At 38.6% G+C, this 13,619-nt stretch overlaps 1 gene segment (V, D, J or C); it reads right to left on the bottom strand.

The window, feature by feature from the left end:
* Nucleotides 1–362: 362 nt before the first annotated feature.
* LOC118579887 lies at nucleotides 363–850 on the bottom strand. The segment is given in 2 exon segments: nucleotides 363–673; nucleotides 796–850. Coding segments are annotated over 2 exon segments (366 nt in total).
* Between the last annotated feature and the right edge of the window lie 12,769 nt (nucleotides 851–13,619).

Consider the following 13,619-nt stretch of genomic DNA (forward strand, 5'->3'; position numbering starts at 1 on the left):
AACCTGTGTTGGAATGATCAAAGTAGGTTTCACTGTTATGTATGAATCCCACCTGGTGATACAACTCAGACCCCTCACAGGCAATAACTGTGTCCTCTCTAAAGATAGAAAATGCACAGATACTCTTAACTGTTATAGATGAAGAGGAAAAATAGACAGGGATGGTACAGACAGGACCATTTAGCCTCTCTTTAGTTCAACAAAACTACAAAACATTAGTTCTACAAAAGCAAATCACACTTCATTAGCTTTGAAAAATCCTGTGACAATCGAAGAAACAGTTTCAGAGAGTGGCTCATGAGGAGGAGCAGCTGGGGCAGTCCAGCCTCTCACTTCTGCTTCCATGAAGTTTATGTTATGACTTATATCACTGTGGGAGGAAACTGAGCATACTGTTGACAGTAATAAGTTGCAATATCTTCAGGCTCCAGGCTGCTGATTGTGAGAGAATAATCTGTCCCAGACCCACTGCCACTGAACCTTGGTGGGACACCATCTTCCAAGCTATCTGTACCATAAATTAGAAGCTTAGGAGCTTTTCCTGGTTTCTGCTGGTACCAGTTTAAAGCATAGCTAATGCCCTGACTGGCCCGGCAAGTGATAGTGACTCTGTCTCCCAGAGAGGCAGACAGGGAGGATGGAGACTGGGTCATTTGGATGTCACATCTGGCACCTAGGATAGGGGACATAATAAATTTGAACATAGTTAAACATGATAGGGAAGGAATGCCCCCAAAATGCCAATCAACACTAATCACAGTGTTACAATGAAATTTCCATTTAGTCCCTTTTTACCTGGTAACCAGAGCAGCAGGAGCCCAAGGAGCTGAGCAGGGGCCCTCATGTCCATGCTGAGTCCTGACTGCAGTGACAACTGTACAGGGTGTGACTGGTATATGAAGAAGTCCTCAAGGCTGTGCAGTGAGTGCATGCAAATCACTGGGAAGCAGTCAGGATGGGCACAGCTACAAGTCTATCATATCTCAGTAGTTGAACTTAAGTCGTGTGTCCTCACACACCTGAAGTAAGACCACACATATACTTTCAGAGAATGCATTTCATTTTTAAAATTATAAACAAATTTGGAGGTCATTTGAAAATTTCTACTATACATAAGGTATATTTTGAATTCTATTCTATATAAGATCTATATTGTGGGTAGTATAGAAGAATATCCCACTGTCAGGAAATATACAACAGAGAAGGGACTATTTAATCTTTGACTCAATGAAATAATTCCTATTGTTTAGAAAACAGTATGTATCTTCCTTCAGAAAGTTCTGTTCATTTGCTCTAGTCATTACATTAAATTAAATGATAATTTGTAATGTGGACCATTTTGTAAGATTAAAAACAGACTTAAAAACCTTAATGATGTTTAATAAAGTACGAAATAAGGAATGAACATGGGTATATCTAACACCTTGGTCATAACTACGTGTGTTACTTGGATTTCTGCCTCCATCTGAAGATCATGGTACTTTTATACCCACACACTGCATGAGATGTACCTTTCTCTTAATTTGGGATCCTCCATATTTGGCTAGTTTTTTCCCTTTTCCTACTATATCCCACAGTTCATCAGCATGAAGGATTTACTACTAATGACAGACTTGAACACTATTACAGAACACACTGCTACACAATACATAGTTCTTCTGTGTATTACAAATGATATTTTCACCTCCCACTCTTGATCAGAAACTAGAGACATCGTGATTCAGGTATCAGCCTCACTGTCTACATGTATGTCTCAGTATACAAGTATACATCTTCATACACAAACATTTGTGCATTATGCGTTTCATACTCATGTGTTTGGTTTGGCCATCCATTCTTAATTATCAGCAGGAGAAATCAAAACAATTCAATATTCAGTACTCCTGTCCTGAGGCTTGGAATCATTGGGGTTTCTTAGAAACATTCCTGTGAAAAGCCAGACAGTGTGGCAGCCCAGGCCTGACCTTGCTGACTTTCCAGGGATCTGTACTTGGGTGATTGGTGTGAACAAATGCCTAGTAATAAAGCAGCTTCTTCAAGATATATGACACCTTTACCATCAGAAGATCACACAGCCATTTTTGGCTGGATTAAGAGGAAAGCTGGTTTCTCTGCTTCTTCATTTCCCCCCCTTTCTGCTGATATCTACCAGCTGCATCTGTGCCTCTGTTTGGTCACTGACACTTGCAAGACAGTTCTGCATTCTCACATAATAGCCCCAGTATCTAGGGGAAGCTTTATTCAGAACACTTTTGGTGCTTAATAAGAGGAGGTTAACAATTCCCCTCAACCCAATACACACCAATCATTATTTTACAGAGCATTTAGAAACTGAATTCCTACAACACCTTCATAATAATATATGCAAATATGAAGGGAATTCCAGAAACATAAACTTCCCTTTACCAATGGCTTCTACATTGGATTAAATAATAAATAATTTGATTCTGGATTGTACCTTCCTAAGAAAGTGTATATTCATGGTACAGTAGTGAGCATAGCTACCTTATACTAAAATTCAACAACTTCTTAAGAAACTCTAACATGCTTAGTGTATAATAATCAGTGGTCTTGAGATTTTTGTGTCTTCCTACTGTGTTGCTTCATAAATAGTGCAGAAATCTTAGACAGGATCAGTTTCTTAGTACTAGATTAATATTTAGTCAGCCAGCCATAAAAATCACTCAGCATCATGAACTTTACACAGGAATGAAGAACCATGGTTGATCAGGAGAAGCTGGAGGCACAAGACTCCCTGATCCATCACCTGGTTAGGAGCTTTTTTCCAAAAGGGGAGCATCATAGGAGTGACTGTACACTGCTGACAGTGATATTGGTAACTCTCCTGGCTCCTAAAGAAGAGAATGAAATCTGTCCTATACTCATTGCCTCTGAAATAGTCAAACTGACCAGATTCCTGGGAGTAGGCCAGGTTGTATTAACCTTAGCAATGGATCCCTGATTCTGCTGTCACCAAGCCACTACCTTCTTCAGGTTGGACCTCTGTGATGGATTTTATCAGAATTGATGATTACTAGTGATTGTCAACTTGACAGGACCTGCAGTAAGCAATGAGACAAAGATCTGTACACATGTGAGATATTTAGGATAACATGTGTATGTAGCCATGATTGTAAGGGATTATCTCTATTAGGTTTTCTGAAGTGGAGAAACACAACCAACATCTTAGAGTCACCGTCTTGTGGTGTTCCATACATATTGAAGCCTGTTTAAAAAAAAAATTTTTTTGCCTGCTCTCCTGTAGTTAGAGTTTTACGTTCTTGGGCTATGGACCACATTTTTTCACCCAATATAATAAATCTGTTAGTTTGTTAGTATTTTTCTCCCTCTTTACCACTAGTTCTGTGCTACTATTATCTTCTCCTCCTCCAATTCCTCCATTTCCTCCTTCTCATCCTCCTCCTCTGCCTCCTCTACTTCTTCTTCTTCTTGTCTTCTTCTCTTACTCTTCCTTCTCCTTCTTCATGTCTGTGAAGAGTGTGAATTGTGTCTGCTTGTTTGACAGTACACACATGGGCAAAATTTGAGAGACTTTTTTTTCCTCTCACTATGACCTGGATACCAAACTCTGGTTATCCAGATATTAGTATGCACTAAGCACATATCTACTAAAGCATCTCAACAACACTGAACCTTCTATTTATATATATTCACACTGGCTATTCTAAAACACAAGAGAATCCTGACTAACACAATCCATTTTATTAGGCACCCATGCTGTTTTTTCATCTATATGGGTATTAACTTGACAGCTAATGAAAAACAACTTTCTTGCCTATCCAGTGGGCCAAGTCCAGTAACCATTGAGTCTCCTCTGCTATTGGTCCACAGTCCATGTCTTTTCACTAGTTTGCCAGGTTGTATCTGTACATTTTCCCATCATGATCTCTATGTCTCTTGCTCATAGAATCCTTCCTCGCTCTCATTCATTGGACTCCTGAAGCTCAGCCTGGTTGGTATGTAAAATGAATAGAAAATCTCTAATTAATAATAATCAAAAAAGAAAGCCAGGCTGGAGACTGACAAACATGATGCATCTTCTTAGTAATAAAGGTATAAAGATGAATGCACAGCAAGATCATACATTTAGTAGAAGCCTTCCCAGACAAGAAGAGAGAGTTTGATTAACTGTGTAATGCATATGGCCTCCCTACATCTCTGCTCTCCACTAAGTCAAGGTCAAGATAAACTACATGTGAACCTATAGAAATGGATACAGCATAAAAGAAAACTGAGGTAAAACACACTGAGAAGATCCTTTTAGTTGGAAATAATTGGTCATGGGAGTCCTAGTGTTAATCACAGGTTTATATTTAATTATTCCATGTTGTAGAGTTGGAGGGAGAATCATATTTTTATATCATTTTATTTTATCACTATTGTTGTTTTGCTCATATATATGTCTATGTTGCACAATCATTCAGAGCCCTGGGAGGTCAGAAAAGGGTCCTGGATTTCCTGCACTGGAGTTAAAAATGACTGTGAGTGGTCATGTGTGTGTTGGTGACTGAACATTTGACCTCTGGAAGAATGGACAGCACTCTATCTGATGGCCATCTCTCCAGCCTAGAAGAAAAGATTTTTATTGAAGTCACAAGGATCATTAATCACCTGACACAATGAAAAACAGAAGGAAATATTACTAAATATCAGAATTAAGAGATGAGATGATGGCTTGAGTGAAAACAAAAACTCCAAACCTTAAATGCACTGAAGCATTTAAATGGTTGGATAAAAATAGAAAGTATAGGTTCTGCCATGATGGAACTCAAGAGACATACCCTTAAAGGCACTTCAGGGAGATTTAAATGATCCTGTTGGTAAAGGCACTTGCTACCAGCTAAGTTCAATACCTGTGGCTTTATATTGGAGTAAAAAACTGACTTCCTAAATTTGTCCTCAAAACTACACAAGTGTGCTGGATTTCACACACACACACACACACACACACACACACACACACACACTTATAATAAAATGCTTTTGAAAGTTTCATATTTTTATTCTGTGTATGGATTTTTTTTTCTGGACGTATTTATGCATACCACAAATGTGGCCTGGTGTCTATGAAGGCCAGAAGAAGGTGATACGCCTACCAGAGCTAGAATTACAGATGATTATTATACCATGTGGGTACTGGAAATCCTACCTTGATCCCATGCAAGATTAGCAAATTCACTTAACTGCTGGGCCATGTCTCCAGCCTCATGTAATAAAATACTTTTTTGAAAAAGGCAGTGTTATTTAGGTATAATGACACCAAAATATTTAGTAAATAAACAAACTAACAGTGCTGATAGGTCATCATAAACTGATTTTACATCTATTTGTATTTCTGAGGAGTGTTTTCTATTATTTAAATGAAACAACTGCATATAGAAATGTTTTAAGTAAAAAAACATGTGAGTGTAACAAGAATTGAACCCACACTCTAACATTTGCTGCAGATTGTTTGAACAATGGCACTTTACCTGAACCTAATACAATGCAGAAATGGACTTTCTGCCTGCTTTTATACCCAATGTAAATTTGAAAATTGTAAAAAAATATACCTTTTGTAATAAATACTCCACCGACAGAGATAGTTCACAGCAAAATGTGCAATATTCTGTTTAGGGTTGGGACATCTGAACACCACCCAGCTCTGTTCCTAAGATAAAGCAGGCTAGCAGCTTTGCTCAGCCCTGCCCAGCCTCCGCTTTTGTGCATGTGTCCAGTGCACTAACCCAGAACTTATCAATGGTCTGGTCACCCCCTGCCCAGGAGTTATTTATTGTCAGGTCACAGCAGAAACATGAAGTCTCCCTCTCAGGTTCTAGTGGTTCTGCTGTTCTGGATCCACATAAAGGAAGGATTACTATGGGTATTTATTTGGCCTTTTTAAATCAGTGCTATCTGGAACTTCAGAGAAGTCATTTCTATCATGATAAACCATGTATAATGGTTGGATATTTGTAATCACAGGCATGATATGTGATGTCCAGATGACCAAATCACCATCCTTCTTGTCTGCATCTCTTGAAAACCATCACCATTACATGCAGCATGACTGAGACCATTGGTAATTTGCTAGCCTGGTATCAGCAGAAAGCATGCAAAGCTCCCATACTCCTAATGTACTTTGCATCCAGTTGGAAATATGGAGTTTGTTCAAAGTTCAGTGGCAGTGGATGTGTTGCAGATGTCACTCTCACTGTAGGCAGCCTGAAGCATGAAGATATTGCCACTTACTAGTGTCAACAGTGCTGGAGTACCCCTCCCCCACCATAGGATACAGTGACAATCTGCTGAATCATGAAGCAGAGTCTCCAAATGTCACTCTTGTTGCTTCCAACTGCTGCTTTTTTCTCAAATGAACAGAGATTGTGAAATCACTGTTAGGGTACAGTTAGAGTAAAGCTGCTCATGCAGGCTTCTCTGACCCTAAATCACTGTCTTATTTTTTAGTCCCAACATCACAGATTCGAAATAAAATTCCCTGATTTCTTTTTTAACATTTAAGTCATCTCAAATGTGGCATTACTTGGTAGTCATATAGCAATAAAAACTCTAGAGAGATTCATAATAGATTTTTCTTACACAGTATTATAATAAGAATTGGAGTGCCTGGTTTTTAAGATGCCTGGTTTGAAACTGAAATGTCCCTTATGGATTTTCTGTTGAATAATTTTCCCCAACTGTTCACAGTATTTTGGAGGTTTGGGAAACGTTTGCATGTGTCATAGGTAAATGGAACTGTTCACCACAGATGGATTCTTGGGAGTGCATTGTCTAAAGCCTCTTCTGCTCCTGTTTACTGCTTTCATTGTACTGTCTATGTACATCTATGTCACTGAGTAGACACAAAATGCCTTTTTGTATTATCAACTGGAACGCTGAAAACTTGATACAAATTAAATGTGTCATTTTTCATCTTTCACCAGGCATTTGTCACAGCTATGCAGAGTCTACTCTCAGGCAGAGACTGCAGTGCCTATTATCCTGGAGCACTTGGAAACCTGTAACACAGAGTTCAGTCAGGAGGAGAAAACAATTACAAAGGAGGATACTCTGTGAACCTAGTGGTAGAAATCTTCAATGTTGAGATTTAAAATCATGATTGGATGAAACCGAGGTTTCTGTTTTAGATCTCATGGAAGAATGAAGAACTACTAGCCCAAAGAATGCCACCATAACAGTTTTATCTGAGCATACTCCACATACTGTAGCACAAATATTAGAAGGTCTTATCAATAAAAACAAACCTGGAGCCAGGTAATGCCATGAAAACTGAAAGAGCAGAGAAGCAGAACAAGCCACAACTTCCTCAACTCGCCAATTCTTCAGATGATCCTGTTTCCTCAGACTGGAAGCCTCTGAGTCCTTATCCAGATGGATTCCAACTGAACTGCTTTTCAAAAGCCTGAAATCTGGTCCTCATGCCTTATATACCTTTCTCCTTCCTGCCATCACTTCCTGGGTTTAAAGGAGTGAGTCACCATGCCTGGCTGTTTCCAGTGTGTATTTGAACTCACAGAGATCCAGGCAGATCTCTGCCTCCCAAGTGATAGGATTAAAGGTGTGAGTGCCACCATATTCTGGCCTCTATGTCTGTCTAGTGGCTGTTCTGTTCTCTGACCCCAGGTAAGTTTATTAAGGTGCACAATATTTTGGGGAACACAATATCACCACTTTTCCTCTTCTTTGTCTAAAAATTTAAAAAAGCTTATAACTGATTCAAGAAAAATTATATCCAATAAGTACAATAACTATATACAACATATAAAAGCAGTAAAAACTTAAACAATGTCTAGTCCATTTGCATTTGACAAACTCAGAAAAGAAAGTTCCACTACTATCTTTTTGGTAATTCGAAAGTGTACCTGATTCATTTTCTATCCTAACTTACATTACTAACAGAACTATCTTATAATGTCTTTCAAATTTATACACTTACAACTCTTTAGTGAGTTTCTTTTCTAAAAATGTCCAGTCCATCAAAATTTGAGAGATTCAGACAAAAAAATTATATACACAGTAACAGTTATGGATCTATTTGCAGCCTCTGCACATTGACATCTAGTTATGCCTGCACCATTTGTTGAAGATGCTTTCTTTTTGCCATTGTACAATTTTGGCTTCTTTGTCAAAAATTATATGTTCATAGGTGTGCAGATTAATATCAGGGTCTTCAATTAGATTCCATTGGTCCACATGGCAGTTTTGATGCCAGTACCAAGCTGCTTTTATTACTGTAGCTCTACAATAAAGCTTGAGGTAAGGGATTGTAATGCCTCCAATGGTTGTTTTATTATATAGGATTCTTTTGACTATCCTGGGTTTTTTGTTTTTCCATATGAAGTTGAGTATTGTTCTTTCCAGGTCTATGAAGAATCATGCTGGTATTTTGATGGGATTGCATTGAATCTGTAGATTTCTTTTAGAAAGATTGCTATTTTTACTAGCTTACTCTTGCCTATCCATGAACATGGTAGATCTTTCCATTTTCTGACATCTTCTTCAATTTCTTTTTTCAGGGACTTAAAGTTCTTGTCAATAGGTCCATCACTTGCTTTGTTAGTTATCCCAAGGTATTTTATATCATTTGTGGATATTGTAAAGGTTGATGTATCTCTGATTTCCTTCTCAGTCTGTTTGTCAATGTATATAGGAGGGCTAGTGAATTTTTTTTTTTAGTTAATCTTGTATCCTGCTATGTTGCTGAAGGTGTTTATAAGCTTTATCAGTGCTTGGTTGAATTTTTGGTTCACTCATGTATACTACCATGTCATCTACAAATAGTGAATGCTTGACTTCTTCCTTTCCAATTTGTATCCCCTTAATCTCCTTATGTTGTCTTAGTGCTATGGCTAGAACTTCAAGTACAAGGAAAAAAGAGACCATAATAAGTGAAGACCCCATGGGAATAGGAAGAAGCAAAGTGCTAGAGTGGTCCCCCAAAATCCACAAAGATACTTCCACAATAGACTACTGGCAATTTCGAGAGAAAGCCTGAAATGACCTACTCTGGTGATCCGGATGGCCAAACACCCTAACTGTTGTGCTAGAACTCTCATCCAATGACTGATGGAAGCAGATGCAGAGATCTATGGTCAGGCCCCAGGTGGAGCTCCAGGAATCCAACTGGCGAGAAAGAGGAGGGATTATATTAATGAGAATTGTTGAGACCATGATTGGAAAAAGCACAGGGACAAATAGCCAAACTAGTGGAAACACATGAATGAACCAATAGCTGATGAGCCCCCAACTGGATCAGGCCCTTTGGATAAGTGAGACAGTTGATTGAACTGTTTGGGAGGCTCCAGGCACTGGGACTGGGACCTGTCCTTAGTGCATAAGCTGGCTATTTGAAACCTGGGGTCTATTCAGGGATAATTTGCTCTGCCTGGGAGGAGGGGACTGGACTTGCCTAGATTGAATCTACCAGGTTGAGCTGAATCCCCAGGGGAGTCCTTGCCCTGGAGGAGATGGAAATGGGAGGTGGGCTGTGGAGAAGGTGGGGGGTAGTGGGAGGAGGGAGGACAGGGGAGTCTATGGCTGATATGTAAAATTCAATAAATTTTAAAAATTCCATTACATACATACATACATATACATATACATATACATATACATATACATATATATATAAAGTCCAGTCTAGTAACATTTGATTAACTCATACAAAAATTTCCATTACTTATTCTATTGAAAACATGGAGTTCCAGGCTGTCGGATCTGAATTGAGGGGAGGTGATGGGGGGAAGGTGGGGGTGGGGGCGGGAGGGAGGAGGAACCCATGGAAAATTAAAACACATAAAAAAAGGGAAAAAACAAACAGACAAAAAAACAAGGAGTTCCTTTTTAAAAGTAGATTCAATAATCTCCCTTTTTATCCTATATCCATATTCTCTCTTTTTTCTTTTCATAATAAATTCAATAATCTACCTTTTATCATTTTTCAGATCTTCCCTTTTCTCTTTTTAGAGTAGATTCAATGATCTACCTCATATCTATATTATATTTTTTTCTTTTTTTTTAAAAAAAAACTCTGAATTTAATCTCCTTGTTCAGCTTTTTCCTGACCATTAACAATTAAAACTTGTAACCAACCATCATAAACAATGACAATATCCATAACTCATTAAACAACCAATAACCACCACTCCACTTCTTGGGAATGTGGGCATTGTTTTCCTAAAATTACTTGCTGCTTTCTGGGGGTGAAAGACATTTTTAGGGGATCCAGAAAATAAAATTTTGGGGATAATTGTCAAGTCCTGTATCATTTGTTCAGTTGTTGCATAATGAGAAAGTACAGGGCTTGTTTCAAATCCTTGTTCAATTAGTCTGTCAGGATGAATCATCTCAGGTAGCCATCTCAAAATTGTCCTGAGTAGTTTGTAGTTCCAAGTTGATCTTTTAGTGGTGCTCATCAGCTTAATGGGTTTATCATAGTCCATATGAAATCGTCTTTGTGGGGTCCAGTCATCTTTTTGAAGATTTCAAAGTTGCTGTTAGGCGTGGTCATTGTTTCTTGCAGTATTTTTTTTTTTTTGTCTCCTCTGTAGTTTGGAGCAATCACAGTCTGATAAATGTCTGTCTCTCAGAACCACAAACTTCCTTCCCTAGAATAGAAAATATTCATAGCAATTTCTCCCCACCATTTGTCTTGCCAAACTTTTCCAAACTGACTTTTGGTGATGCTTTCTTGTAACATAATGGTCCTGGCAATTCTCTGAATAAGCAGTAGTAAAACCTTCATCCTAGGTAACAGCATCACCACAGTCACCAACAAGATGAGAAGGACCAGCCACACATAGCAGCAGCCACTGCCTCCATGGTCCTACCGCCATTCTTTGTGGCTGGGCCCTGGCTGCAGCTTATCCTCAGCAAGTCTGCTAGGCTGGCCTCAAACTCAAGATCCTCCAGCCTCTGCCTCCTGCAGTAAATCCAACCAGTTTGCTCCCCTACAACTGGGTGAGGGTAGCTCAGGTCTGAGCAGGGGCCTGAAATGCCACAGGCAAGCAGCTTTTTTTTGTGAATTCATACCACAAACATTGGTCACCAAATGTAGCATGAGTCTTAGTAATAAAAACAAACCTGGAGCCAGGTAATGGGGTGAACACTGAAAGAGCATAGAAGCAGAACAAGCCACAGCTTCCTTACCTCGCCATTTCCTCAGATGATCTTATTTCCTCAGAGTGGAAGACTCTGAGTCCTTATCCAAACGGATCTCAGCTGAACTGCTTCTCAAAAGCCTGAAAGCTTAACTGGCCAAAAGCTTCTAGTTTCTGGTCCTCATGCCTTATATACCTTTCTGCTTCCTGCCATCACTTCCTGGGTTTGAAGGTGTGTGTTACCATGCCTGGCTGTTTCCAGTGTGGATTTGAACTCACAGAGATCCAGGAAGATCTCTGTCTCCCAAGTGATAGGATTAAATGTGTGAGTGCCACCATTTTCTGGCCTCTATGTCTTTCTAGTGGCTGTTCTGATCTCTACCACAGATAAGTTTATTAAGGTACACAAGATTTTGGGGAACACAATATTACCACTATATACAGAGTCTTAGAGAATATGAAAAGGAAGTCACCCATCTTGGGCTTTGTTCCATGGGTGATGTGACTGTATGTGCCTTCTTTTGCATGGCTGCCTCTCTGCTCAAGTAAAATGAACCTACTTTTGAGAGTACTCTTCAAGGATGATGATATACTCAGTGTGTCCATATCATCGAAAACTGTATTCCCTTGAACAGATTGTGTGATGGTAGAATATGACAAGGAACATATGCAATACTTAAATGAGCACCTTCTAAAGAAGTTCTCCATTTCTGGAGTCAGCCTATGCCAAGAGGGAAAAGAGAGCAGAAGCAATAATCTGAGGCATTTAAGGAACACCAGGGTTAAGTTGTGTAATTGCAAGCTCATACCATTGTGATGGGAAGTGGAGAAAGTTCTTGACTTCAGAAGGCTTTGATGGAACTAACTAGGAAGAGCTTTGATAAGTGCAGAATCAGGATGAACTGGATAACATATCTGTCCCTTCCTCATTATTCATAATTTCTCATTTTTTAAATAAATTTTCCTATTCATCCCCACAATAGCACTGAATCTGACTTAAGAGTACAGAATTCTCTAATTAATAAACCCATGCCCACCAATAAAAGAAGTGAACACAATTTTATCAAATTTGTGTGATTATATCTGAAGGACAGTCAGCATGCACAAGAATAAGAGTGTTAAATATTCCACACTACTCTACTGGAAGAATTACACATTGCCATTCTTTGGGCCACAGAAAGAAACATGTTCTCTGCAGACAAACCTGTGTTGCTGTTGCTTTTCTTGCAACCGTAGGACTCCTGGACTGTGCTAAATCACAGAAATGAACAGAGATAATCCCAGAGCTCTGCCCACAGAAGCTCCTGCTGGTTTGTACGTATCCATGGTACCACACATTGCGATTTTTGCATTGCTTTAATTAATGTCTAATAGGACTGTTTTGTAGTTACAAAAGATACAAAATATAAGTGTATTTTTAATTTTTTATGATATATCTTGTGGTGTGCCATACTTTATATTTTGGACTATGATCCTTTTGCTAAATTAAGAAGATATTTTCTGAAACTTACATGTGAAAATACTGCACAAATATTTGTTAGAATTTTTTGGTCAGTAGTGTTCGCTTATTTTGATTTTATTTCTTGATAACCAGTTGATGAAAGTGTAGTGATATAGGACCTTATTTTATTGTATGGGAACGTTTTCCTCACAGTAGATCCTGAAACATTTCCCTTCTTGTCTATTTTCTGTTAATAAAAGTGTGTACATATGCACATAAATAGTTTAGGAGTGCCCTGTAAACTTGCTATATTAACTGCTCTGCTGTAACAACTAAATAAAATGTACCAGTTCTCCTTTCCCAGTAGTCTGCAGAAAAATTCATGTGTTTCCTTTGAAAGCCTGTCTTCATGTGTTCTTTATGTACTGCAGGTGGCCTGTTGTTGGTTATAATTATTATTATACAGGAAAATTCATGAGTTATATTCCAGTCTTTTTCAGTGCTTGTCTTCTATGTTCATTATTTTTGAAGAAATGTGTTACTCATATAAGAAAGCATTGATTGGACACTTGCATATTTGATACTTATTTACTATTATTAATGAACAGAAACCAAAAATTTCAATATCAATCAACAGAAATATTTAAGGGGAAAAGAATTCCTATTTAAAATTATTAATAGAGAGGAGGAAGAGATGGATAGAGATGGGGAGAGAGGGAGAGAAAATCATTTAAAAAAATGACAGTGGCAGCTCTTTTTTTAAAATTTTTTAAAGAAATGGCTTCCCGAAGAAGAATGACAAGCCTTTCATTGAAGTCATGATCACAGGTGTCTGTGGCTCTCTGTACAATAACTGCATCAAAAGAAAATAGAAAAGAGACTAGTTAGAAGAAGAGAGGTGTCAGCATTATTGGGAACATATTAAGATGTTAATGGTTGCTGTGCAGCAATGGTGCATGCCTTTAATCCCAGCGATTGGGAGGCAGAGGCAGGCAGATCTTTGTGAGTTCAAGGCCAGCCTGGTCTACAGAGCAAGAGCAAGGAAAGGCACAAAGCTA

This window comes from Onychomys torridus, chromosome 3 (assembly GCF_903995425.1).
Source record: "Onychomys torridus chromosome 3, mOncTor1.1, whole genome shotgun sequence".
Classification (NCBI taxonomy): domain Eukaryota; kingdom Metazoa; phylum Chordata; class Mammalia; order Rodentia; family Cricetidae; genus Onychomys; species Onychomys torridus.